General features: G+C 43.7%; 1 protein-coding gene across 1 annotated transcript in view; it reads right to left on the reverse strand.

Moving 5' to 3' along the window:
* Positions 1-20,431, reverse strand: part of slc4a3 (solute carrier family 4 member 3) — a 56,140-nt gene extending 35,709 nt beyond the window's left edge. The window contains exons 1-4 of the mRNA XM_064976133.1: positions 20,295-20,431; positions 19,118-19,377; positions 18,366-18,571; positions 12,535-12,746 (exon numbers count right to left, since the gene is read on the reverse strand). Of these exons, the coding sequence (XP_064832205.1) occupies positions 12,535-12,746; positions 18,366-18,571; positions 19,118-19,377; positions 20,295-20,328 (712 nt within the window). The 5' untranslated portion in view covers positions 20,329-20,431. The remainder of the gene's footprint in view (positions 1-12,534; positions 12,747-18,365; positions 18,572-19,117; positions 19,378-20,294) is intronic.
* Between the last annotated feature and the right edge of the window lie 7,167 nt (positions 20,432-27,598).

Genomic DNA, 27,598 nt, shown 5'->3' on the forward strand with positions numbered 1-27,598 from the left:
GGATGCTTAACAGCAGCAGGGATTAGGAGACCAGTCAGGATCGAAGAAAAGTTGAACGGAGCAAAGTACAGAGAGATATTTGATGAAAATCTGCTCCAGAGCGCTCAGGACCTCAGACTGGGGCAAAGGTTCACCTTCCAACAGGACAATGACCCCAAGCACATAGCACACAACACAAAGCAGGAGTGGCTTAGGGACAAGTATCTGAATGTCCTTGAGTGGCCCAGCTTAAGCCCCAACTTGAACTGGATCCAACATCTCTGGAGAGACCTGAAAATAGCTGTGGAGCAACGCTTCCCATCCAACCTGACAGAGCATGAGAGGATCTGCAGAGAAGAATGGGAGAAACGCCCCAAATACAGGTGTGCCAAGCTTGTAGCGTAAAACCCAAGAAGTCACGCCTTGGTCACGCCTTGGTCTTAGTATTTTGTGTTTTAGATAATTAGTTGGTCAGGCCAGGGTGTGACATGGGTTTATGTTATTGTATTGGGGTTTTTGTAGGCATTGGGATTGTGGTTGATTAGGGGTGTGTTTAGTTTAGGTTTGGCTGCCTGAGGCGGTTCTCAATCAGAGTCAGGTGATTCTTGTTGTCTCTGATGGGGAACCGTATTTAGGTAGCCTGGGTTTCACTGTGTATTTTGTGGGTGATTGTTCCTGTCTCTGTGTAGTTTCACCAGATAGGCTGTAATTAGGTTTCACGTTCCGTTTTGTTGCTTTTGTATTTGTCTCAGTATTTTTATGTAATCGTCATTTTGTTTCATTAAAAAACATGAGTAACCAACACGCTGCATTTCGGTCCGACTTTCTTGCGACAAACGAAGAACGCCGTTACAGAATCACCCACCACACACAGACCGAGCAGCGTGTTAACAGGCAGGAGCCACAGGAGAGGCAACAGAAGCAGCTTCAGTGGGAGAGGCTGCACCACTTGGAGAATTGGACACGTGAGGAAGAACTGGACGGAAAAGGACCCTGGGCTCAGCCTGGTGAATATCGCCGCCGCAAGGAGGAACTAGAGGCGGCTAAAGCGGGGAGGCGCTGGTATGAGGAGGCAGCACGGCGACGTGGATGGAAGCCCAGGAATCAGCCCCAAAAATTTCTTGGGGGGGGGCTTTCAGGGAGTATGGCTATGCCAGGTAGGAGACCTGCGCAAACTCCCTCTGCTTCCCGGGGGGCTAGAGAGACCAGGCAGGTACCATGTTATGCAGTGGTGCGCACGGTGTCCCCAGTGCGGGTGCATAGCCCGGTGCGGTATATTTCAGCTCCGCATATCGGCCGGGCTAGATTGAGCATCGAGCCAAATGCCATGAAGCCGGCTCTACGCATCTGGTCCCCAGTGCGTCTCATTGGGCCGGGTTACATGGCACCAGCCTTGCGCTCGGTGTCTCCGGTTCGCCTACATAGCCCAGTGCGGGCTATTCCACCTCGCCGCACTGGCAGGGTGACCGAGAGTATTCAACCGGGTAAGGTTGGGCAGGCTCGGTGCTCAAGAGCTCCAGTGCGCCTGCACGGTCCGGTCTATCCAGTACCACCTCCACACCCCAGCCCTCCGGTAGCAGCTCCCCGCACCAGGCTTCCTGTGCGTGTCTTCGGCCCAATACCACCAGTGCCAGCACCACGCATCAGGCCTACAGTGCGCCTCGACTCTCCTGCACTGTCGGAGCCTTTCTTCTCTCCTGCGCTGTCGGAGTCTCCCGCCTGTTCAGCGCTTCTAGAGCCTTCCTCCTCTACAGCGCTGCTGGAGTCTCCTGTCTGTTCAGCGCAATCAGAGCCTTTCTCCTCTCCTGCGCTACCGGAGTCTTCCGCCTGTTCAGCGCTTCTAGAGCCTTCCTCCTCTACAGTGCTGCCGGAGCCTCCTGCCTGTTTGGAGCAGCCAGAGCTTCCAGTCTGCATGGAGCATCTAGAGCTGCCAGTCTGCATGGAGCAGCTAGAGCTGCCAGTCTGCATGGAGCAGCTAGAGCTGCCAGTCGGCATGGAGCAGCTAGAGCTGGCAGTCGGCATGGAGCAGCTAGAGCTGGCAGTCGGCATGGAGCAGCTAGAGCTGGCAGTCGGCATGGAGCAGCTAGAGCTGGCAGTCGGCATGGAGCTGCCAGTCTGCAAGGAGCTGCCAGTCTGCATGGAGCAGCCAGAGCTGCCAGTCTGCATGGAGCAGCTAGAGCTGCCAGTCTGCAAGGAGCTGCCAGTCTGCAAGGAGCTGCCAGTCTTCAAGGAGATGCCAGTCTGCAAGGAGCTGCCAGTCTGCAAGGAGCTGCCAAAGCTGTTAGTCTGCATGGAACAGCCAGAGCCGTCAGTCAGCATGAAGCAGCCAGACCCGTCAGTCTGCCAGGATCCGAGAGCCGTCAGTCAGCCAGACTCTTCCAGATCTGCCAGTCAGCCAGACTCTTCCAGATCTGCCAGTCAGCCAGACTCTTCCAGATCTGCCAGTCAGCCAGACTCTTCCAGATCTGCCAGTCAGCCAGACTCTTCCAGATCTGCCAGTCAGCCAGACTCTTCCAGATCTGCCAGTCAGCCAGACTCTTCCAGATCTGCCAGTCAGCCAGACTCTTCCAGATCTGCCAGTCAACCAGACTCTTCCAGATCTGCCAGTCAACCAGACTCTTCCAGATCTGCCAGTCAGCCAGACTCTTCCAGATCTGCCAGTCAACCAGACTCTTCCAGATCTGCCAGTCAACCAGACTCTTCCAGATCTGCCAGTCAACCAGACTCTTCCAGATCTGCCAGTCAACCAGACTCTTCCAGATCTGCCAGTCAACCAGACTCTTCCAGATCTGCCAGTCAACCAGACTCTTCCAAATCTGCTAGTCAACCAGACTCTTCCAGATCTGCTAGTCAACCAGACTCTTCCAGATCCGCCAGTCAGCCAGGATCTGCCAGAACTGCCAGCCAGGATCTGCCGGATTCAACTGCCTGGCTGGGCTTCCTCTCAGTGCTGGGCTTCCTCTCAGTGCTGGGCTTCCTCTGTCCCGAGCTGCCCCTCTGTCCAGTGGGGTTCTGGGTGAGGACTATTAGGCCATGGTCGGCGGCGAGGGTGGATTATCCCAGGACGCGAAGTGGAGGAACTATGACATTTATGGAGTGGGGTCCACGTCCCGAGCCGGAACCGCCACCATGGACAGACGCCCACCCGGACCCTCCCTATGGTTTTGAGGTGTGTCCGGGAGTCCGCACCTTAGGGGGGGGGGGGTTCTGTCACGCCTTGGTCTTAGTATTTTGTGTTTTAGATAATTAGTTGGTCAGGCCAGGGTGTGACATGGGTTTATGTTATTGTATTGGGGTTTTTGTAGGCATTGGGATTGTGGTTGATTAGGGGTGTGTTTAGTTTAGGTTTGGCTGCCTGAGGCGGTTCTCAATCAGAGTCAGGTGATTCTTGTTGTCTCTGATGGGGAACCGTATTTAGGTAGCCTGGGTTTCACTGTGTATTTCGTGGGTGATTGTTCCTGTCTCTGTGTAGTTTCACCAGATAGGCTGTAATTAGGTTTCACGTTCCGTTTTGTTGCTTTTGTATTTGTCTCAGTATTTTTATGTAATCGTCATTTTGTTTCATTAAAAAACATGAGTAACCAACACGCTGCATTTCGGTCCGACTTTCTTGCGACAAACGAAGAACGCCGTTACAACCAGAGGCTGTAATCACTGCCAAAGGTGCTTCAACAAAGTACTGAGTAATGGTCTGAATACTTATGTAAATGTGATATTTCCGTTTTTTTTTCTAAAAACATATTTTTGCTTTATCATTATGGAGTATTGTTTTTAGATAGATGAGGGAAGTAAAAAAAAATTTTTTTTAGAATAAGGCTGTAACCTAACAACATGAGGAAATAGTCAAGGGGTCTGAATATTTTCCGAAAGCCCTGTATGTTGTCCCCTTACACAGTTATCCTAACCTAAACTAGGTAAGAGAATATAATGTTACCATTGCTGTATTAAAATGAGAATGATGATAATAATGTGATAATAATCCCAACTTCTGAATCCTAGTGCCGACACTCTAAACATGACAATTAACTCTGTAAGTGTTGAATTAATGCTTATTGGTTTAACATAACCTCAGTGTTGGTGTAAATAACCAGAGTTGAAACAAAGCCACACCCATCATTATTATATCTCCCAGGATGCTCTATTTGCACGTTGAGTTTCACAACTGTTAGTTTCAATATCTATGTTTTGATTGATTTATTAAACTTATGCTTCTCAAATATAAATGATAAGTATTTTCTAAACTAATCCAATTATGTTACTTGGACTTATTGCACCCATTATTTAAATGGTTGTTCCAGTTTAGATGCTTCAGGTAGTCTCATATTGCAATCTTCCTGACCTTGGCAGACATTCTGAATCCAGGTTGCGGGTGATAAAACGTTCCAAAATTGGTTATGCCCACGCTGGCTGGCTTTCAATAGGAATTACACATATAGACACTGTCGGGTTTGGTAAATAACCCAACGTGTTGTGTTGTTCAGATTACCCAAACATGAGTTAATTTAACCACCAATTGAGTTTTCATTAATTTAATTCATTAATTTTTAACAAACTCATACACTTCTGTAATCTTCATTAAAGCTACAAAAGTATCAGTGTTTGACCGTAACATGTAAAAACAATTCAACAGAACTGATGAACCGGAATTACATTTACACTCACATGTGGCCAAAAACAACTTCCTGAAAGTCACACCCCTACTAAGCCACGCCTCCAGTCTTCTAATCTGACCCGCTGGGTCATATCTCAATAACCCAGCATCAACAAACCAACCTTGCTCTTTTTAAAAATGCCTGCAACCCAGCAGTTGGGTCATCCAAACAACCCAGTAGTTTTTTTGAATAAGGCTTATGAAATACACTGTAGTGGGTTAAATAATTAAATGTCTATGATAACATACACACTTAGGATCTCACTCAGTGAAGTCCATAAGGCTGAAAATGGATGAATGCAACAAGCACTAAGCAGTGTGTTAAAACAATACTGTAAAGTGTCTACCCGGGTCCACACTCTCAGTGTTAATTTAAAACTTGGGAATTTGTTGTAAAGTGTTGTCCATTCTTCCATGACCACACACTGCTTCCATTGGGGGGTGGGAGCCCTGGTACTTACGGATGTGCTCCAAGGGGTCTGGGTTCTCAGGGGACCCCGTGTGGTCATGGATGGACTCCAGCAGGTCATAGTCATCGAAATCAAAAACAAAAACAAACTCCTCAAAGTCCTCCAAGCCCACCATGTTGAACTTAGAGGCGCGGCGCACAACCTCTGCTCCCTCGCTATGCTGGAGGAGCACAGGGGGACACTGGGGTGAGGTGTCCAATGTCCCTGATCTGTGAACGTTGGTGGTTGCCTTGGTGTTGGTCCCTTCTGAATAGGTGTGTTTGTCTCCAATCACCTCCTCTGAAGAGCGGACTGGTGGTCCCTTGTTCTCTTGTCCCCCGGGGTCTGTCATCTCCTGGGTCGGCGCCGGTGTCTGTGGTGCCTCCTCCCCACCCTGCTCCAGGTGGGCGCCCTGCTCATCCAGGGTTCTGGCGATCTCTCGCCTGCCGTCTCTCGCCGAGGGGTTGGTGTTAGCTGTCAGCCAAGCCCGGGCGTCTTCTGTGTTATTCGTCAGAAACAGGAACAAAAGCAAAGCTGGAATAGTGGTTTCTGGTTACCAAAACACTATGTCCACTCTGCAGACTCCTATGAGCTCAGGTGGAGGTTTTGGAATGTTTTTTGGCAGGCGTTTTCTCGCTGGCTGCCCCAGAGTTGATTCTATAGGTCCTATTTTGCACTAGCTGTTGTCGCAGGAAATCCACTCTACCAAGTGAGGATACCCTATGGAGTACGAAGAATGGAAATGAGGAAAAATATGTGGGAGAAAAAGACTAAAAACAGATGCTTATCTTCTCAGCGTCCTCCTAATTAGCCCCAATCCACCTCAAAAGCGGAAGAGAAATGTCACACTGCTGCTATCCTCCCATCGGCGCAGACGGAGGTGTAAGTGGTGTCGGTAGTAGTAGAGTTAGTGGTACAGCCTCAGGCAGCGCAGGCATGAGCAGGCAGAAGTGTAAAGCTCTGAAGGCCCCCCCCCCCGTGCTGGTCCCACAGCAAGAATAACAGGGGGCTCGAGCTGTCATTCCAAAAGGAAATACAGACACAAACTGATCCACTTTTTTTCAGACCTCCCTCTAACCTATTGGGCCAATTCAACCGTTTCCGTGACGCTGGCTGTCCATTGATCCTGGGATGGACACTTGGCTGGGGTGGGGCATGCTGGTGGGGTGAGGGCAGGCAGCAAGAGCAGAGTCAAGGCTGAATCAGAGGATCGAGAGGAAAACATTGACGTGATAGCTCTCTTCTTCTCTCAGAAAACATCCACACATCTGAGAAAATCATAATTCCGCAACACAGACACACAGTCACATACAGACAAACAGTAGGCATACTGCTGTTACACAGCATGGTACTCTGCTTTGGAGCAATAGCCTGTCTCCAGCACAGGTCTCCATGGAAACTGTGATTATTTCTAATAGTCTGCCACTCTTCTCCCACAACGGGTACCTGAGCTGAACACTGACCTTTCCTCAAACGTGTTTACAGTGTGTGCGCGCATGCATGCGTGAGCATGTGTTTCACTTGCTTAGAGGCATTCTGAACATAAGCACCAGTTGAAGCTTCAAGACAATCCTGCTCTATAACATTGTCAAGCATAGTCACTAGTAATCCATATCACAACTATGCTCTAGCATTACCAAGCAGGGTCACTGGTAACCCACATCAGCCATGTTACTCTCAGTGAATGAACAAGTACACTCTCAGTGGGGCAATGGAACTCACAGTGCCATGGGTAAGATAGGCCAAATCTCTGCGAACATTTCAAATGGTTATCATGAAAGCTATAGTACTAGATTCAAATGCAGTGCTACAGTACATACTCTATGCTTTACCCCTGGATGTTTTAAAGTTATGTCCTGTTAAAAAACTATGCCAGGGCTTTCCCTACATAATGCCAGTTAACAATCATCAAACGTCAAACTGTAACCCTGTACCACATCAAACTATCATTGTAAACCACAAATATACTGCTGTGTGCTGTGACTGAATGACAATATGGACTCGTCGGAGTGGAAAGTGGCGGGGAGGAGGTGGAACGGATATGAGCTATACGATATATGTGCTGTAGCCTGACATCTTACTGTCCTATCGCCTACATCTGATAGCCTGTCTGTTTCATAGTGGGTGCCCTGTTTCTTGTTCTAATTCCATCTGGTCTGAGCATCTGGTCAAGGCTTCCCTTGCTGGGTGGGTCATAGCAGGAAGGGCCTGGGGCAGGGTTGCTGTCAAGGAGAATCAGCAACTGATCTCCTCTGTTAATTATTGCCCAGGGATTGTGGAATGGGCCAGCAAGTGCTACCCATTTATTTGTCCAAAAAATGAAGAGTCGCTAACCCTATATATACAGTATCTGTCAAAAATGTGGACACACCAACTCATTCAAGGGTTTTTCTTTATTTTTTACAATTTTCTACGTTGTAGAATAATAGTGAAGACATCAAAACTATTAAAGAACACATATGGAATCATGTCGTAACCAAAAAAGTGTATATATTTGATTTGAGATTCTTCAAAGTAGCCACCCTTTGCCTTGATGACAGCTTTGCACACTCTTGGCATTCTCTCAACCAGCTTCATGAGGTAGTCACCTGGAACGGATTTCAATTAACAGGTGTGCCTTGTTAAAAATGTATTTGTGGAATTTCTTTCCTTCTTAATGCGTTTGAGCCAATCAGTTGTGTTGTGACAAGGTAGGGGTGGTATACAGAAGATAGCCCTATTTGGTAAAAGACCAAGTCCATATTATAGCCAGAACAGCTCAAATAAGCAAAGAGAAACGACAGTCCATCATTACTTTAAGACATTAAGTTTAGTCAATCTTGAAAATGGCAAGAACTTTGAAGGTTTCTTCAAGTGCAGTTGCAAAAACCATCAAGCGCTATGATGAAACCGGCTCTCATGAGGACGGCCACAGGAAAGGAAGACACAGAGTTACCTCTGCTGCAGAGGGTCAGTTCATTAGAGTTACCAGCCTCAGAAATTGGAACCCAAATAAATGCTTCACGGAGTTCAAGTAACAGACACATCTCAACATCAACTGTTCAGAGGAGACTGTGTGAGTCAGGCCTTCATGGTCAAATTGCTGCAAAGAAACCACTACTAAAAGACACCAATAATAAGAAAATACTTTCTTGGGCCAAGAAACATGAGCAATGGACATTAGACCGGTGGAATTCTGTCCTTTGGTGTGATGAGTCCAAATTTGAGATTCTTGGTTCCAACCGCCTTGAATGGATGATCTCTGCAATTGTAGTTCCCACCTTGAAGCATGGAGGAGGAGGTGTGATGGTGCTTTGCTGGTGACACTGTCTGTGATTTATTTAGAATTCCAGGCACATAACCAGCATGGCTACCAAAGCATTCTGCAGCGATACGCCATCCCATCTAGTTTGCGCTTAGTGGGACTATCATTTGTTTTTCAACAGGACAATGACCCAACACACCTCCAGGCTGTGTAAATGTTATTTGACCAAGAAGGAGAGTGATGGAGTACTGCATCAGATGACCTGGCCTCCACAATCACCCGACTCAACCCAATTGAGATGGTTTGGGATGAGTTGGACCACAGAGTGAAAGAAAAGCAGCCAACAAGTGCACAGCATACGTGGGAACTCCTTCAAGACGGTTAGAAAAGCACTCCAGGTGAAACAAGTTGACATAATGCCAAGAGTGTGCAAAGCTGTCATCATGGTAAACGGTGGCTATTTTGAAGAATCTAAAATATAAAATATATTTCGATTTGTTTAACACTTTTTTTGGTTACTACATGATTCCACATGTGTTATTTCATAGTTTTGGTGTCTTCACTATTATTCTACAATGTAGAAAATAGTAAAAAAAAAATAAAGAAAACCCTTGAATGAGTAGGCGTGTCCAAACTTTTGACTGGTACTGTATATGAACAACATACCTTAAATAGAATAACACACAGATTATATTATTAGACAGATGTGTAATATATTTTTACATCAATAATGCCCTAGAATTGCATTTTTCTCTACACTGTTCCCCTTCAGGTACATGCTCTATGGCAGGGTTCCCCCACTGGCTCCCAAGTTATTTTAATTTTGGAAATATATTCCCACGCATAATAGAGAGAGATATGTGATAGTATCCAAATGTAAACAAGGTTTGAAATGATTATGTTTAAGTCAAATATTATATATGTTTGGGCTTCTTGCGGTCAATTTGCAGTCAACATATTATTTGTAATTATGTTCCGGCCCCCTGACCTTCCATTTAAGAAAAAATCTTCCCGCGGCTGAATCTAGTTGATGAACCCCGACCTACAATAATACAGTACCTCTCTCTCTCTGGAGTGCAGAACTGAGAGACAGCTGCAAAAACAGACCACGTGACTTGCGACGTTGCTGGATGCAGGCCTCAGTCTGCTCCGTTGTCAGTGAATGCATGATTCACAAATCTGCGAACTGTAGATAAATTAATTGTCTTATTGAAAGCGTACGTCCGAATGAGCTATTTTGCATCAGTTTTAAGTCTGGAAATGTGTACTTTTCCACCTAAAATATTTGTGTTATTTTATATCATTATTTTACATCACCAACTACCACAACAAGCTTTCGATTCTGTCAATCACCACATCCTCAACGGCAGACTCGACAGCCTTGGTTTCTCAAATGATTGCCTCGCCTTGTTCACCAACTACTTCTCTGATAGAGTTCAGTGTGTCAAATCGGAGGGTCTGCTGTCCGGACCTCTGGCAGTCTCTATGGGGGTGCCACAGGGTTCAATTCTTGGACCGACTCTCTTCTCTGTATACATCAATGAGGTCGCTCTTGCTGCTGGTGAGTCTCTGATCCACCTCTACACAGACGACACCATTCTGTATACTTCTGGCCCTTCTTTGGACACTGTGTTAACAACCCTCCAGGCAAGCTTCAATGCCATACAACTCTCCTTCCGTGGCCTCCAATTCTCTTAAATACAAGTAAAACTAAATGCATGCTCTTCAACCGATCGCTACACACACCTGCCCGCCTGTCCAACATCACTACTCTGGACGGCTCTGACTTAGAATACGTGGACAACTACAAATACTTAGGTGTCTGGTTAGACTGTAAACTCTCCTTCCAGACCCATATCAAATATCTCCATACCAAAGTTAAATCTAGAATTGGCTTCCTATTTCGCAACAAAGCATCCTTCACTCATGCTGCCAAACATAACCTTGTAAAACTGACCATCCTACCAATCCTCGACTTTGTCATTTACAAAATAGCCTCCAATACCCTAATCAACAAATTGGATGCAGTCTATCACAGTGCAATCCGTTTTGTCACCAAAGCCCCATATACTACCCACCATTGCGACCTGTACGCTCTCGTTGGCTGGCCCTCGCTTCATACTCGTCGCCAAACCCACTGGCTCCATGTCATCTACAAGGCCCTGCTAGGTAAAGTCCCCTCTTATCTCAGCTCGCTGGTCACCATAGCATCTCCCACCTGTAGCACACGCTCCAGCAGGTATATCTCTCTAGTCACCCCCAAAACCAATTCTTTCTTTGGCCGCCTCTCCTTCCAGTTCTCTGCTGCCAATGACTGGAACGAACTACAAAAATGTCTGAAACTGGAAACACTTATCTCCCTCACTAGCTTTAAGCACCAACTGTCAGAGCAGCTCACAGATTACTGCACCTGTACATAGCCCACCTATAATTTAGCCCAAACAACTACCTCTTTCCCTACTGTATTTAATTTATTTATTTATTTTGCTCCTTTGCACCCCATTACTTTTATTTCTACTTTGCACATTCTTCCATTGCAAATCTACCATTCCAGTGTTTTACTTGCTATATTATATTTACTTTGCCACCATGGCCTTTTTTGCCTTTCCCTCCCTTATCTCACTTCATTTGCTCACATCGTATATAGACTTGTTTATACTGTATTATTGACTGTATGTTTGTTTTACTCCATGTGTAACTCTGTGTCGTTGTATGTGTCGAACTGCTTTGCTTTATCCTGGCCAGGTCGCAATTGTAAATGAGAACTTGTTCTCAACTTGCCTACCTGGTTAAATAAAGGTGAAAAAAAACAACAACAGCAGAGATGGGTAACAACTGTATATGGATTGCCCTCGTGAGGGAAACGTCACGATATGCCCTTATAAGGAGTTTGATGTCACCGATTTTTTTTTTTAAAGTACAAGTAGTGAGGATACTGAAAGCTGCAATATGTAACTTTTTGGGCAACCCAAAAAAATCCACATAGAAATGTGAGTTATAGATCTGTCATTCTCATTGAAAGCAAGTCTAAGAAAAGGTAGATCTGTTCTATGTGAGCTATTGGTCTGGAGCCCCAACCCATCTCCAGCATCAACACAGACTGGTGGTACAGAGGTGGCAATTATGCTCCAATGCCTAAAAATGAGTAATGTTTGTGCTGCAGAGAATTCTAATATGTGACTACAATTGTTACAGACATAGAGTAACTTATTGATGATGAGGAGCAGTTAGTTTGCTTTTGCGACCTAAGGGATTTTGCTGTCAACAAAATCACTGGTGTCCTGGTAACATTTTCTGTATTCCAAAAAGAATTTGAAGACACATACCTGCTCCTGCTTCGCCAAATGGACAGTTATCAAACTGGTAAGTAGCTAAACCTTACTTTGATGAATAATCACTTATCATAAACTTTTATTGAGCGAACCATTAGTTGGTTTATGTTTTCACATTAGCCCAAACCACTATATGGCCTATGTTTATTTCTCACAATGTTTTTGGGATATTCTATTCAGCAATATAAGGTGACACAATGTCTATTATCTCCTCAATCCCCCTTGTCATAAATACAGTGCATTCGGAAAGTATTCAGACCCCTTGACCTTTTCCACATTTTATTTACATTACGTTACAACAGAGTGGGCTGTTTTTAACCCAGCAATTTATTTTTGTGTACTGGGGCATCAGTACATCATGCTGTGTGTGGTAAGTGATTTATGATTGATATTTTATCCCTGTACTTTTATCCCTTCAATCTTCCCCCGCAGAACAACTGGGAAGGCAACTGGAGCCACCTGTTTTTGTGAGGTATGAAGGATGCTGACTGGGTTTTGTCCTCCCTGTCCGTCGAGGTGCCGATTGTGGAACCGAGAGTTTGGCTAAAAATGTATTTACTAAGTTCCAAGTCGCAAAGTATGGCCTAGGTTCATTTGAACCAGCACAAACTAAAAATGGTATGCCTTTCAGAAAACAGGGGCTAAGCCATGCATGGTCAACCCGCCTCCAGGAGCTGGGTGTGCAGGCTTTTGCTCCAGCCCTACATAAATACACCTGATTCAGCCAATCAAGGTACCGAGAAGCGGATGATTAGTAGAATCAGGTGTGTCTGATTCGTGCTGCTTGGGGGTCAGCTCTCCAGCCCGATGGCTGCCTAGAGTGGTTGATTTGGGGACTGGTCCATTCTCTCTGTTTAAGTATGTGTGTGTGTGTCTTACTTTTCATGTCGTCCAGATCAGCGCTAGCCAGCATCTCAGCCTCAGCGTCGTCAGTGGGCACTTTCTGGTACACGGCTGTTTCCATGGTCGTCATACTGCCGATGCAGATGCGCTCCCGCAGGTCGTAACTGGTCCTCGGTGCAGGGTGGAGGGGACTCCTCCTGAACCAGCCGCAGGTGGTCACACTAGGGGGGTCCACAGAGGGGGGGCACCTGGGGAGGGGAGGACAGTGGGGTTCACTTGAGTATGTGTGAAAATCCATCGTAAAAATTCTTCCAATATTTGCTTTAGAAGTATGTCAGGTAAATATCTGTAATCCATTGCATCAACTATCATGAAGGACAAACAGCCATAAACCATTACATAGTGGTGCTTTTCATCCCAAAGTATTAGAACTCGAGTATCTACTTTCTACTTTTTCTTCTTCAAAAATTAACATGAGCTCAGTCTATACAAACAAACATCTTGACTGGCACACACACACAGTATGAATCATCTGGGAGCGGTCAGATTGTTGGATGTAGTGTGGTCCATCTTGAAACAGAGGGCGCCAGAACACAGCACAGCAGTACAATATCTTCACCACAACACTGGCTTCCTCACAAGGTGAGTCGTTGGCTGCGTTCACTCAGGCAACGATGGCATAACAGTACATGACATTGTTACCTCGTTTCTTGTTCACTGCAGTAATAATAATAAATCATTGAGATTAACCGCCCTGCAGAGGGGAGAGACAATACCTGGTTTGTGTTCATTAGGCTCCAAACGTAAGAAACAAATTTCCAATAAAAAATGCTCATGTTTCTTTTCTGTTGCAAAATGTTTTGCTACGTTGTGCCCTAATGAATATGTCCCTGGGCTCCACAGTTCCACCTCCCAGGATGCTTCCATACATAATTCAAACCATTACCAAATAATTCATATTCTCATAGCTGTTAATGAGCCAGATGCGTTTACTCATACAGTACAGATCATATCTAGGGTACATGCCCCCCCCCCCCCCGAGACATGATTGTAACAGGCACACTTTGGACATTTGAGACACATACAGTGTGTGTCTTGCAAAAGTATTATTTTTTATAAACAATTTACAGAAAATACTCTGTAATGTCAAAGTGGAAGGAAAAAAAGAAAAGATACAATACAAATATATATATATTTTTAAATGTAATAAAATGTATTAGTTGCAAAATAATTCAATTCCCTGGGTCATATTAGAAACACCTTTGGCAGCAAGTCTTCTGTGTCTTCTTGTGTAACTCTCAAAGAGCTTTGCACACCTGGATTGTGCAATATTTGCATATTATGCTATTCAAAATTAGTCACGGTCTTTCAAGATGGCTTATACAGCGATTTTCAAGTCTTGTCATAGGTTGTCAAGCAGATTTAAGTCAAAACTGTAACTTGGCCTCTGTCTTCTTGGTTCTTATTCACTGTCTTCTTGGTAAGCAACTCCAGTGTATATTTGTCCTTGTGTTGTTGGTAATTGTCCTTCTGAAAGGTAAATTCATCTCCCAGTGTCTGGTTTAAAGCAGATTGAAGCAGGTTTTGCTCTAGGATTTTGTCTGTGCTGAGCCCCATCCTGATAAACTCCCCAGTATTTGCTGATGACAAGCATACCCATATCGTGATGCAGCCACCACCATGCTTGAAAATAAGGAGGCAGTGTCTCAGTGGTGTGTTGGATTTGCCCCAAACATATGGCTTTGAATATAGGACAAAACATTTATTCCATTTGTATATTTGTGTTCTTTGTTTCACTTCATTTAGGTCATAATTGTGGAGTCACTACAATGCTGTTGATCCATCCTCAGTTCTCTCCCATCACAGCCATTGAACTCTGTAGCTGCCCTACAATCACCAATGTAACATCCCTGAGCAGTTAAATTCCTCTCCTGCAGCTCAGTTCAGAAGGATGACAATATCTTTGAGGTGTCTTGATGTTTAATACATAATGCACAGCATAATTATTAACTAAACCATGAAGATTAAAGATATTCATGTCGGATTTGTTATTGTTAGCCATCAACCAATCACTTCCCTTTTTTATGAGGCATTTGAAAAGCTCCCTGGTCTTTGTAGTTGAATCTGTGCTTGAAATTAAATGCTTGACTGAGAGACCTTACAGTGCCTCCGGAAGGTATTCAGACCCCTTGACTTTTCCCACAGTGTTAAATTATAGCCTTATTCTAAAATGTATTAAATAGTTTTTCCCTCAATCTACACACAATATTTTGTGTATACTGTTGACAAAAATGACAATTAAATCCATTTTAATCCCACTCTGTAACACAATAAAATGTGAAGCTCTGCGGCCAGCTAGCTCCACCCTCAACTTCCGGACTTGTATCCGTGCTGCCGTGCTGCATGTTACTACTTGTCTATCTGCCAAACTTTTCAGTTTATACTTTTAATACACTTAGCAACGTCTTCATTTCTTCCTCGCTCAACTTTTTTCATTTCACTTTTTCACCCCTGATGCTTTAGTGTGACATGGTTCGACAGGACCTCCACCAGCTGAATAAGCTAAGTAGTAACATTAACATCAGCACTATGCCATCCAATTGCAGTCGCTGTACTCATAATATACACAGTAACTATTGCCTTATGGTGAGAATAGACGTGTTGCAAGCACAGCTTCAGATGCAATCGTTAGGCAAGGGCAATTTAAGTGTAGGAAAGGATGAAACAGTGTTTGTGCCACCAGTAAGTACAGATAGTAGTAGACATCCCCTTTCACAGTCCCTGCAGCCGAACAAGTTTCTCAAGGCTTCTGCAAAGCAATGGTGTTGGCGTGCTCAACCTGTGTCGCTCATTCAGCCAACAAATGTTCATTCGGTTCCCCCCATTAAGCAACAAGTCGGAGTCAGAGGCCGCACCTTCTCCGGTCTCTCCTCCACCCATTACGGGATCTGAGCCGCCGAAGCCTCCCACCATTTGCTCACACAAATTGAAAACCCCAGTCATTGGCAATATCCAGCCATACACTGTTTACCAGGGTGCAGTGCTACCGACACAAAGGCTAATCTGAAGATGGTGATGGCTAAGGCTAAAACTGGCGAGTGTAGAGAATATAGTGGTATTGCTCTCCACCTCGGCACTAACAATGTTAGGATGAAACAGTCAGAAGTCACCAAGTTTAACATAGCATCAGCGTGTAAATCAGCTAGAAAGATGTGTCCGCATCGAGTAATTGTCTCTGGCCCCCTCCCAGTTAGGGTGGTGATGAGCTCTATGGCAGTCTCACAACTCAATCGCTGGCTGAAAACTGTTTTCTGCCCCTCCCAAAAGATAGAACTTGTAGATAATTGGCCCTCTTTCTGGGACTCACCACAAACAGGACCAAGCCTGGCCTGATGAGGAGTGACGGACTCCATCCTAGATGGAGGGGTGCTCTCATCTTATCTATCAACAAAGACCGGGCTCTAACTCATCTCGCTCCCCAATGAGATAGGGTACAGGCCAGGCTGTTAACCAGCCTGCCAGCTTAGGTAGTCTGCCACTAGCACAGTCAGTGATGTCAGCTTAGCTATCCCCATTGAGACTGTGTCTGTGCCTCAAACTAGGTTGAGCAAAACTAAACATGGTGATGTTCGCCTTACCAATCTCATTGGAATAAAGACCTCTTCCTTTCCTGTCATTATTGAAAGAGATTGTGATATCTCACATCTCACAATTTTGGCTACATAATGTTAGATCCCTCACTTTCAAGGCAGTCATAGTCAATTAACTAATATTGATGTGATTGGCCTGACTGAAACATGTCTCAAGCCTGATGAATTGACTGTGTTAAATGAGGCCTCTCCTCCTGGTTATACTAGTGACCATATGCCCCGTGCATCCTGCAAAGTCAGAGGTGTTGTAAACATTTACAACAGCAAAGCAAAAATCGAAACATTTCAAAAAAATAAAAAGTCTACGTCTTCATCTTTTGAGAATCTAGTCATGAAATCTATGCAGCCTACTCAATCACTTTTTATAGCTACTGTTTACAGGCCTCCTGGGCCGTATACAACGTTCCTCACTGAATTCCCTGGAATCCTATTGGACCTTGTGTAGTCATGGCAGATCATTTTTGCTGACTAGAATATTCACATTGAAAAGTCCACTGACCCACTCCAAAAGGCTTTCGGGGCCATCATCAACTCTGTGGGTTTTGTCCAACGTCTCCGGACCCTGGATCTAGATTTGTCCTGTGGACTGGCTGACTTTTTCCTCATAGTCCTGGACTATCGGATCACCATCTTATTATGTTTGCAATCGTAACAAATAATCCGCTCAGACCCCAACCAAGGATCATTGAAAGATTCCTAGATGCCATTCCAGACTCCCTCCACCTACCCAAGGATGTCAGAGTACAAAAATTAAGTTAACCACTTCACTGAGGATCTAAATTTAACTTTGTGTAATACTCTAGATGCAGTCGCACCACTAAAAACAAAAAAACATTTGTCACAAGAAATTTGCTCCCTGGTATACAGAAAATACCTGACCCTGAAGCAATCTTTCAGAAAATTGGAACGAAAATGGCACTCCACCAAATTGGAAGTCTTCCGACTAGCTTGGAAAGACAGAACCGTGCAATATCGAAGAGCCCTCACTGCTGCTCGATCATCCTATTATTCCAACCTAATTGAGGAGAATAAGAACAATCCAAAATGTATTTTTGATACTGTCGCAAAGCTAACTAAAAAGCATTATTCAACAAGAGAGGATGGCTTTTACTTCAGTAGTGATGAATTCATGAACTTCTTCAATTAACTTCATTATCATTAGAAACTTTATGATCATTAGAAAGCTAATTGCGGACTCCTCTTTGAATCTGTGTATTTCTCCAAAGTTCAGTTGTCCTGAGTCAGCACAGAAGTGCCATGACCTAGGATCAATGGAGACACTCACATTTTTTAACCCTGTATCTCATGACACATTAATGAAAATAGTCATGGCCTCTAAACCCTCAAGCTGCATACTGGACTCTATTCCAACTAAACTACTGAAAGAGCTACTTCCTGTGCTTGGCACTCCTATTTTTAGTTCTGATGTACTGACCTGTTGCACCGTCTATAACCACTGTGATTATTATTTGACTCTGCTGGTAATCTATGAACTTTTGAACATCTTGAAGAACAATCTGGCCTTAATGGCCATGTACGTCCCCCCGGCACAGCCAGAAGAGGTCTGGCCACCACCCAAAGCATGGTTCCTGCCTTTCTAGAGAGTTTTTCCGAGCTACAGTGGTTCTACATCTGCATTGCTTGCTGTTCGGAGTTTTAGGCTGGGTTTCTGTATAGCACTTTGTCACATCTGCTGATGTAAAAAGGGCTTTAAAAATATGTTGATTGATTGATTGAAAAAATCCAAGGGGACTGAATACTTTTGCAAGGCACTTGAAATGCTTTGATGTTTTTAGATGTTCACTTAAAAACAGAAATCTACTGGAATCGGGCATAATGAGCATTGACTGTTTGAAGTGTACAAAATGAATAGCATAGTAGGACGAGCTGGTATTTGCATTGTTTGATGAGGTTTTGAAGATCTTAAAATGTTAAGTACGGACCTCTGTCTCACAAAACAAATATAGTAGGCACTGTACTATTTTAGTGCACTTCAGTTTTGCGTTTTCTTAATGTATCATTTATTATGCATATAATCTAGCTAGTAACATCCTAGTTTCACCTCGTGCCTTACGGCGAGGTGTGTTAACAAAATATGAAGTGTTGGATGGTTACTGGATATCGTAGTGAACAATACAAATGCCTGATTTGAAAATACTAATTGTTTCACACCACAGCCAATATACTGTCTATTGTCTTGCTCGCTACTGGGCCCACCTGTTGTTGGACTCTTCATCACCTTCCTCATCCTCCGGTTGATCCCGAACCTCCTGTTGCTGTTCCTCCTCCTCCTCCTCCTCCACCACCACCTCCTCTGCCATGGCCAGTGTGGCCTTCTCTGGCGGCAGATGTTGTTCGCTCTCCATGTGGAAGGAAGTGAAGGGGAGAGCCGGTTGCAAATCCTCCTCACTCCCCAAGCTAAACTGAGAGGAGACGTAGTTGGTTACAGTGGTCCTAGTACAAGGAATCCCTAACAGCTTCATCTGAAGGTTCAATCTAAAGGCCAGTTGATTGAGTTTAAGTGCCTGGACCGTGAGTGTCAGTTCAAGTCAGGTGCTGTCCTGTCCCAGTCAGGCGAACAAGGTGTCGAACATAGGACTCCTAGCTCTCCCTCTCTCTCTAGGGCACCTGTTAGACTAGTACTTGGCAGATCTTCATCTTTCCTGTGTCAGCTACTGCCCGCTTTTTATTAAAGGTCTCGTATTACACAGTAGACCAAAATCCCCAGCCAACTTCACACATCACATGTTGAGCGTGACGGACATTTTTCTCTGGATCGGCTTTGAAATTAATATACTGAATGAATAAATATATATAACAGATTAATATACTAGACTTCTACTTGCAACACTCAAAACATTGTAGCGCACTGTATAAAGAATAAAGTGTTACATCAACACTGGGGAATTTGCTGTGCAGGCATTCTGATTGGCCGTCAGACATTATCCCAACTTTCTTTGTTAAATTACCTGTGGTTGGTTGTCAGGCTGCTCAGTGGGCGTGGCCTCTTGGTCCCGCCCCTCTGTCTCAGACTCCGCCTCCTCCTCCTCATCTACCTCATGGATGGTGGGCGTGACCTCCGAGGGCGGCATGGAGGTCTTTTTTTTCTTTCGTTTCTTCTTGCGCCGGCGGTCGCTGTCCATGCTGAGCACCCGCTTGCGTAGGCGCTGGGGCGGGGGCAGGTGGGTGGACAGGGGGTGGTGAGTGTGGTGAAAGGTGTGCCGATGATCTGTGAAAGGGAACGTAGGAGTTTAAGTGAGAATAATGGCAAAGCATGCCGGCATAGTGCATTGTGAAGAAGTGTTATGAGCATTTACAGCCCCTTTATAACATCTTACAGGTTGTTTTCAATAAAAAGTCACTATATGGTGTAGAGTGTTCAATTTTCCTGCTGTGGGGCAAGCAGACCCAGAGCTCCGCTAAAACCATTGACAACTGCGTGCCATTTGTTAAATAAATGTTAACTATTTGGTTGTAATGTCATCACCTCATGAAGAGCAAAAGTCAGACCTACAGATTTCAGATTATTCCATGCAAATCAATTGCTCACATTTAGCTCTATCATCAGTTAAGCAGCAAGTAACTGCATGCTTATGTGCCGGTGTAGGCACCTAGGGCGTGTTTGCCGTGGTGCTGTTGGTTGATGTTTACTTTGCAAGCTACAGGTAGAAACGTTGTTCAGTTGGCTGAACATTTAGTGTTAAGTAGACCAAATGTACTTTTCTTCTCCAACTAGCACAGTTAAGTAACAAGAGTGTTCAATTACGATTGCTGCTGACAGGCATGATGTAGGCTACATTAATTGATGGACCATGTCAAATTGGCTAGCTAGCTATTAACAGATCACTACAATATGGCAAGGTAACAAGGGTACTTTTAGGGGATAAGCTACACTATATCCAAATATTGTTTCATTTGCTTGCCATCTATAGTGGCGATGACAGTAGTCCAACTGACAACTTTACTAGGATGAGGACTTGCCGATATCAATCTGTTTCCAAAAGCATTAAACCGGCAGGCTTAAGGAACCCCAACACTGATTTATGTGAGCAAAAACTGTTAAAAGCAGACATCCTCGGAACTTTTTCCCTGTGTTCTACAAAAGCATACCAGTATAGAAGTCTACAGATTGGTGAAAGGGCTTACACTCAAAATCCTTTTCGTTGTAGTTGCGGCCCATTTTTTCTCCACTGCTGAACACGGACTCAGTGATGATGTCCCCGAACCTCTCCACTGATAATGCCTTCTCCCAGTCCTCCTCTTCCTGCTCCTCTGTGGAACCTTCCTCATCCTCCTGTAGAGGGGGGGGAGAGAGAGAGAGAGAGAGAGAGAGAGAGAGAGAGAGAGAGAGAGAGAGAGAGAGAGAGAGAGAGAGAGAGAGAGAGAGAGAGAGAGAAAATGAATATGAATAGGGGAGTTGTATATGTTGTATGTTGTCAATGTCAAAAATTCTGCAGTTACCAAGTGGTTTATAGTCAAGCTACAACAATCACGTTCCTACATACTTATTACTCCAATGTATTACAATGGTCACCTAAATAAGCCAACTTTCAGTGTGTCAGTGAGTAGTCACAGACAGTGCAGTCCATTCACCATATGTGTGTATGTGCATGTGTGTAGGGTTCCATGATCTCGCCATCACGGTTGACAACTCCATTGTGTCCTCCTCCCAGAGCGCTAAGAACCTTGGCGTGATCCTGGACAACACCCTGTCGTTCTCAACTAACATCAAGGCGGTGGCCCGTTCCTGTAGGTTCATGCTCTACAACATCCGCAGAGTACGACCCTGCCTCACACAGGAAGCGGCGCAGGTCTTAATCCAGGCACTTGTCATCTCCCGTCTGGATTACTGCAACTCGCTGTTGGCTGGGCTCCCTGCCTGTGCCATTAAACCCCTACAACTCATCCAGAACGCCGCAGCCCGTCTGGTGTTCAACCTTCCCAAGTTCTCTCACGTCATCCCGCTCCTCCGCTCTCTCCACTGGCTTCCAGTTGAAGCTCGCATCCGCTACAAGACCATGGTGCTTGCCTACGGAGCTGTGAGGGGAACGGCACCGCAGTACCTCCAGGCTCTGATCAGGCCCTACACCCAAACAAGGGCACTGCGTTCATCCACCTCTGGCCTGCTCGCCTCCCTACCACTGAGGAAGTACAGTTCCCGCTCAGCCCAGTCAAAACTGTTCGCTGCTCTGGCCCCCCAATGGTGGAACAAACTCCCTCACGACGCCAGGACAGCGGAGTCAATCACCACCTTCCGGAGACACCTGAAACCCCACCTCTTTAAGGAATACCTAGGATAGGATAAAGTAATCCTTCTCACCCCCCCCCTTAAATCATTTAGATGCACTATTGTAAAGTGGCTGTTCCACTGGCTGTCATAAGGTGAATTCACCAATTTGTAAGTCGCTCTGGATAAGAGCGTCTGCCAAATGACTTAAATGTAATGTAAATGTAGGGTAAGTGATAGGAGAGGTAAAGGTCTGTAACAGTAGCATGACCAACTGTACCAGATAAGAGAAACCAAAATACGTTAACAGACAGTATCCGCTCCGTAGTACTATGTATATACAAGAGGACCTGTCATTAGCCAATCTACTCACGTGCAGCGGATCGATGCAGCAGAGCGCTGACAGAGGGTGAGGCTAGCCTAATGCACTGCCGGGCTCTCTACTAACACTTTTTCATTGTTGTCATGTTGTGTTGCTACCATGTTGTGTTGTCAGGTGCTGCTGCCAGGTTTATGTTGTCGTCTTAGGTCTCTCTTTATGTAGTGTTGTGTTGTCTCTCGTGTCGTGATGTGTGTTTTGTCCTGTATTTTTAAAGCCACCATCCCCACAGGAGACCTTTTGCGTTTTGGTAGGCCATCATTGTAAATAAGAGATTGTTCTTAACTGACTTGCCTAGTTAAATAAAGGTCAAATGAAAACTGTAATAACACACTACTGTTGCTAATGGGCTGACAAAAAAAGAAGACACCTGTACCGTGTCAGATATGGAAATGAAATGTATTCAATTTTGAGTTTGCAGCCCAATATTACACTTTATCACCGATGACTGAAATCTAACAAAACTGTTTTTACATAGAATCACCAGGTTTTCATTGTTTAAAAAATACATGTTTATTAATTATGAAAATATGAAAAATATTAATACCATTCCACTCGAGGCCACTAGGTAATTTGATTGCCGGAAAGGGACCCACTAACACACTGGTTTGTGTAATGCCTTACTTCCCAGAGTGCCTTCCTTTAAATGAATTGTAGAGTTACCACCCATGACTGAATTTGACAAAGACAAGCTTGTTGCATTCATCCAATTTCAGTCCTCTGGAGTTCGCCAAGTGAGCTCCTGAGTGAATATATTTTCATTCAAATGTACTTTGTTTAAATGTCATAATGAGTCAAAATCATGTTTTTCCTGAAATTGGATGATGCTTGAAGGAAACCAGATCGAAGTATGAAAAATGTCTGTTCCTTCTACATTGATAAAGTTTGATCATAAAGCTACTGGTCCCCTCCCCCATGTCAAACACTTGGATTCATTATTAAGGGGACAAGGTGACATCACCTTAACTCTCATTTTAATATACCAATGGTAACATGATATTCCTTTACCTAATTAAAAGTACTGCCTTTTAACCAATATCGGCGAAGGTGTGTTTGAGGTAGGGCGTGGTTTATATAGCTAGATAGCTACTCTACTGGTGCCAAAATTTGACTTCAAGGTGTCAGCAAATATAATTAAAGGTTGACCCTATTCATCTATGGCGAAGATGTTTCCCCTTTTATCTATGTCTGGTGCAAGCTAGTTACTGGCTAGCTGTGTCTTCAGACAGCATGGAACAAAAGGGGGGAAGGGTCGTTAAAAACTCAGATGCAGTTACAGTCAACACATCCGTCAGTGCTGCTTTGAACCACATAACAAGAGACATGCCAAACAGGAGATGTAGGAAAAAAATGATGTATCACTGATGCAATTTCAATGTTGTTTGAGTTGCACTGTGTGTCACCAAATTTGCTTGAGATAATTTTACTGTAACGCTGCCCACTGCATCCAAGTTGATTGACATAGGCGTTTGAAAGAGCTGCCAGTGAAGGCGAGCTCATGAATATAAGCTCCCTGCCCACTCAGCCTGTCTTTTCCTGGTAGTTAGCCATGAGAGAAAAAGTACTTTCAGGATGTCTGTTCAGAACATTTAACACAATACAATATTGCTGTGTTCAAATACTCATACTAACAGCACTAACCCTACTATTTCAGACATAAATTCAGCAAGCTAGCAAGAAGTTGCATAGCAACAGCATCAACTTCCGGCAGACAGGTGAAGCGCTTGTCTACTCAATTAAAAGGATACCGTTTGTTTACAATATACTAAAATGAAGTGATAGTATGTAGTATATACTCATTAAGTATGTAGTATACATTACGTTATCTGATGGTCCAATCGCATTCTATCCCCTATCAACACTTTTTAACTGTTGGTGCCAACGAGAATGACATAAGAAAGTAGTCAAGATGACTAGCTTGATTGAGCCTCGGCCATGTATATCGAGTGTTACTCTATTACCTTATGTCTCACTTATTATGAAAATATATATGTTATTTTGAAGCTGCAAAAGTGGTCTACACTAATGTATTTCATTCTACCTATAGGCTATATTAATATTTATATCTAAGATCCCAACAAATTAAATTTCCCTCCTTGGTGAGGATCCAAGAGGGGGGGGTCGTAAACTCTCTCTCTCTCTGCACTGCAATATGAAGAAGTCAAAAATCCTTTGTGAGTAGAGAGAAACTCTGCCCCAAAACTTTAACATCAAAACGTTGGACATTGAAACAATATTTCTAATATAAATAATGTGGGAAATGGTTGGTGGGGCTCTAAACAATAATCATGTCAATCAGTTGTTGTTTTGTGATATCATTAAGGACGGTATAACCAAATAACGGTATCTCTACAAATGTATACGTCATAGGTATCAGATGTACATTTAAATGTTGTGGAAGTTATATGATTAAATATGAAACTATTTGTGAGAAGATGAAATGTGATTTTAGCTTTCTAAATGAAATTATTATTTTTCATGTAAAGTTTTACCCAGTCAGTAACTACGCCCACGTGAGCACAGACATTATCCCTAGAGTGTTTATGAAAGGACTCCTAACAAAATGTACATTAGACCAGACAGAGTGGTGAAGTGGCTGCACGGCTGAGAAATGGTTTAAAACTAAAGACCAGTATATGTGCAGCACGAGCTGAATACTTTAAAGAAATGGTTTAAAGACTTCAATACCAGAAAATGTTTATACCCTCTGAAGCTCTCTCTCTCGAAGAAGAAGAAGACTGCACAGGAACATTCATCTTACAGCTGTTATGCACTGTTAGCCTAGGAAACTCGATTGAAGACCAGAGTCAAATAAGGGAAAAGGGGATACCTAGTCAGTTGTACAACGAAATGCATTCCACTGAAATGTGTCTTCCGCATTTAACCCAACCCCTTTCAAATCAGAGAATTGCGGGGGGCTGCCATAATAGTCATCCACGTCATCAGCGCCCTGGGAACAGTAGGTTAACTGCCTTGCTCAGGGGCAAAATGACAGATTTTTGCCTTCTCAACTCGGGGATTCAATCCAGCAACTTTTCGGTTACTGGCCCAATGCTCTAACGACTAGGCTACCTGCAATTTCCTCTCACTGCTATAGGTATTTCTCTAGGGTATCTATTCTAAATAATTAGAGTGAAGGACAAGGCCCGCTTAACACTGAGTGGTACAGCTCTGGAAGATCCGTTCTAACAGACACTCCGAGACCAAGTTGCTAGAGGTACAAAGGACATGGTGACCTCTGGTGGACACTTAGTGACTTACACAACCAGAAACTTTCTTTCAACTGACTCCCCAGAAAATGGACCGGGCAATTTCAACAGAGATGACAAAGACATACAAGCGTAAAATATGTGCATTGCATTTTTAAATTTGAATGAGTGGTTGTTACGGTGCTAGATATCCATATTTACGATGAGCGTATTATTCAACTGCATGTATGACAGTTGAATTCCTTCATCTCTCCTTCTCCCGCTCTTTCGTTCTCCACCCCCTTTCATTGTATAACCAGCCATCACAGGGACTTTTCATAGCATTATGCTAATATCCAATACTATGCTGTGTGTGTGTTTATGTATTTCTGTGTGATTTATTTCATTAGTTAGTAAATAAATAATTAAGCCAATTTGTGTAAACTGATTCATCATGGATACTAGGGTTTGTGCAGATTTATAGGATACTATGATGTTCAGAATGAGACTGAAATAAGAGCAAATGAGTGAAGGATGATGGATAGTATATTGAGATATTGAGTTAAATTGGGAAATAGTAACTCGTTATCTAAAATGTTCCCGCGGTGCCCCAGATTACCACTTAATTAATTGTTATATGGTTTATTTATTTGCGAAATAATTGAACTTGTTATATAATTATTCAATAAATAGCCATCACTGCATTAATGGTAGTCACATCACGACATCATGTGCTTATGATCATATATTTATACAAATTCAACTAACTGTTGTAGTTTTTGGTTCTTCATGAAATATTTGGCAGCCATCAAATAATTATTTTTTGGTTTTCAAATAACTTGCATATATTCAAATACCTTCAAATATTAATTGTTTTTCTGAGACTTGTATTTGAATATCAAAGAAAATCTATATCGACTATATTTGACTGCCTTGAGTATTTGAAAAGTTGGAATTTTCAAATAAATTACAAAATACAACTATTTTCTGCCCAGGTCTGCATGTGACGATAGCTCAGATGCACATTGTCAGAGGGGGCTTCTAGAGATGAGGTAGCCTCACCCTTTAGCTCCCATTGGCCTCCAGAAGCTTTCATCTGGGCTTTGAAGTTAAGACAAGAAGGGGTGGGGGTTGTTTGTTGAGGTGAGAAGGACCAACAGGTGCCTGTTTGGGAGGACAAAAACTGACAGGTACACAGTGTTGTTACTTGTTATAAGCATATATGAGCATTGGCCACCTGTTTTACAGTTGCACCAATACCACAACCATAATTTCTTCACAGCAAGTGTTCTGTATAAAACTATATTTCGATTCAAACACATCTGACAATGCACATAACTGCCCTGGTTTAAAAAGCATAATTAATATTTCATATGCTGTGGCTAGGAAAATCCAGCACAAAGAAGATCATTAAAATATTTAGAAGGTGCTGATAAGTGGAGTGACGCTGTGTGTGTGTGTGTGTGTCTTTCATACAGTAATACAGACGACACTACCTGTGAAGTCAGATGATATATCATTCTCCCCATCACAGACAAGTGGTTGGCCATGTGCCTGAGCCCAGTCCTCTGTGTGTGCGCGCTCGCTCACTTGTGCATGCGTGTGCATTTGTGTTGGTCAGTTTCTGGGCATTTGTAATCATGACAATGTCAGTCACTATGTCACTCTTGTCGCCTCCTATCTCCTTTGCATAATCTATGCTGACATAGTCCATGCCTGGATGCCATCCATCAAAATCTGTAGTGATGCTTATGATGTCTTTATGCGACAGGCTAATGTCCAAAAAACAACCGGAGACACTCTACTACAAGAACTGAGTAAAGTGGTGATCTCCTGGCTAAAAGTACAGAAGAGAGAGAGAGAAAGAGAGAGAGAGAGAGAGAGAGAGAGGCGGAGAGCCATGGTGGATACACTGTTCTCCCAAGGGGGCCAAGAGGTTTCTGTCAACTTAAGTAAGTCAAGTCACAGGCTAATAATCTCATTTCATGTGAGTTATTTTATGTTAGGAAGTTACTCTCTGGCTATGAATGCCTTCAAGCTGCATTATCAAATGAGGGAGGTAATGTATGACTGTATGACATGTTTAGTACTGTATATTCAGATGAGTGGAATACAGTATTCAATCAGTATTCACTGTACTGTCAAGCTCACTTTCACAGTTAAAAATGGAATTCCAGGATTGTATCATGTTCAAACCACATTCGTCAAGTTGAGACAAGTGTCTTTATACACCTACTGTACAGGCACACAAATATTTGTTCCAAATCTCCGCTTCAACTGAGAAAAGGACACAGGTAAAGAAGAAAAAGCACGATTTGAAGCATATTGTTTTTGACAACTATCTAAGCATCACATTGTACTCCCAACACAAGCATATTGGCCTGAACAGTGTTTGTCTCTCGTCTCTTCATCCTGCACATTGTATCTGGCTATTGTGTGAATGGTAATTGCCTTGTTGCTTCATGTGGGCTTGAAAGAGTGCAGAAAAAAGGTTATGGATTGCATTTACATTTGTGACACTGGCGAGACACACAAAGGACGGCGCTAGGAATTCAGGATTGGCATACAGATGTGTTTGTTCTCTCTTCACCAGGGCTCTGAGTAAACTGCAGATAGAGTTAGAAATGTCACAAGCAGCAGGCTCTGCCAGGTGTGA

The sequence above is a fragment of the Oncorhynchus masou genome, chromosome 10 (genome assembly GCF_036934945.1).
Source record: "Oncorhynchus masou masou isolate Uvic2021 chromosome 10, UVic_Omas_1.1, whole genome shotgun sequence".
Lineage (NCBI taxonomy): Eukaryota > Metazoa > Chordata > Actinopteri > Salmoniformes > Salmonidae > Oncorhynchus > Oncorhynchus masou.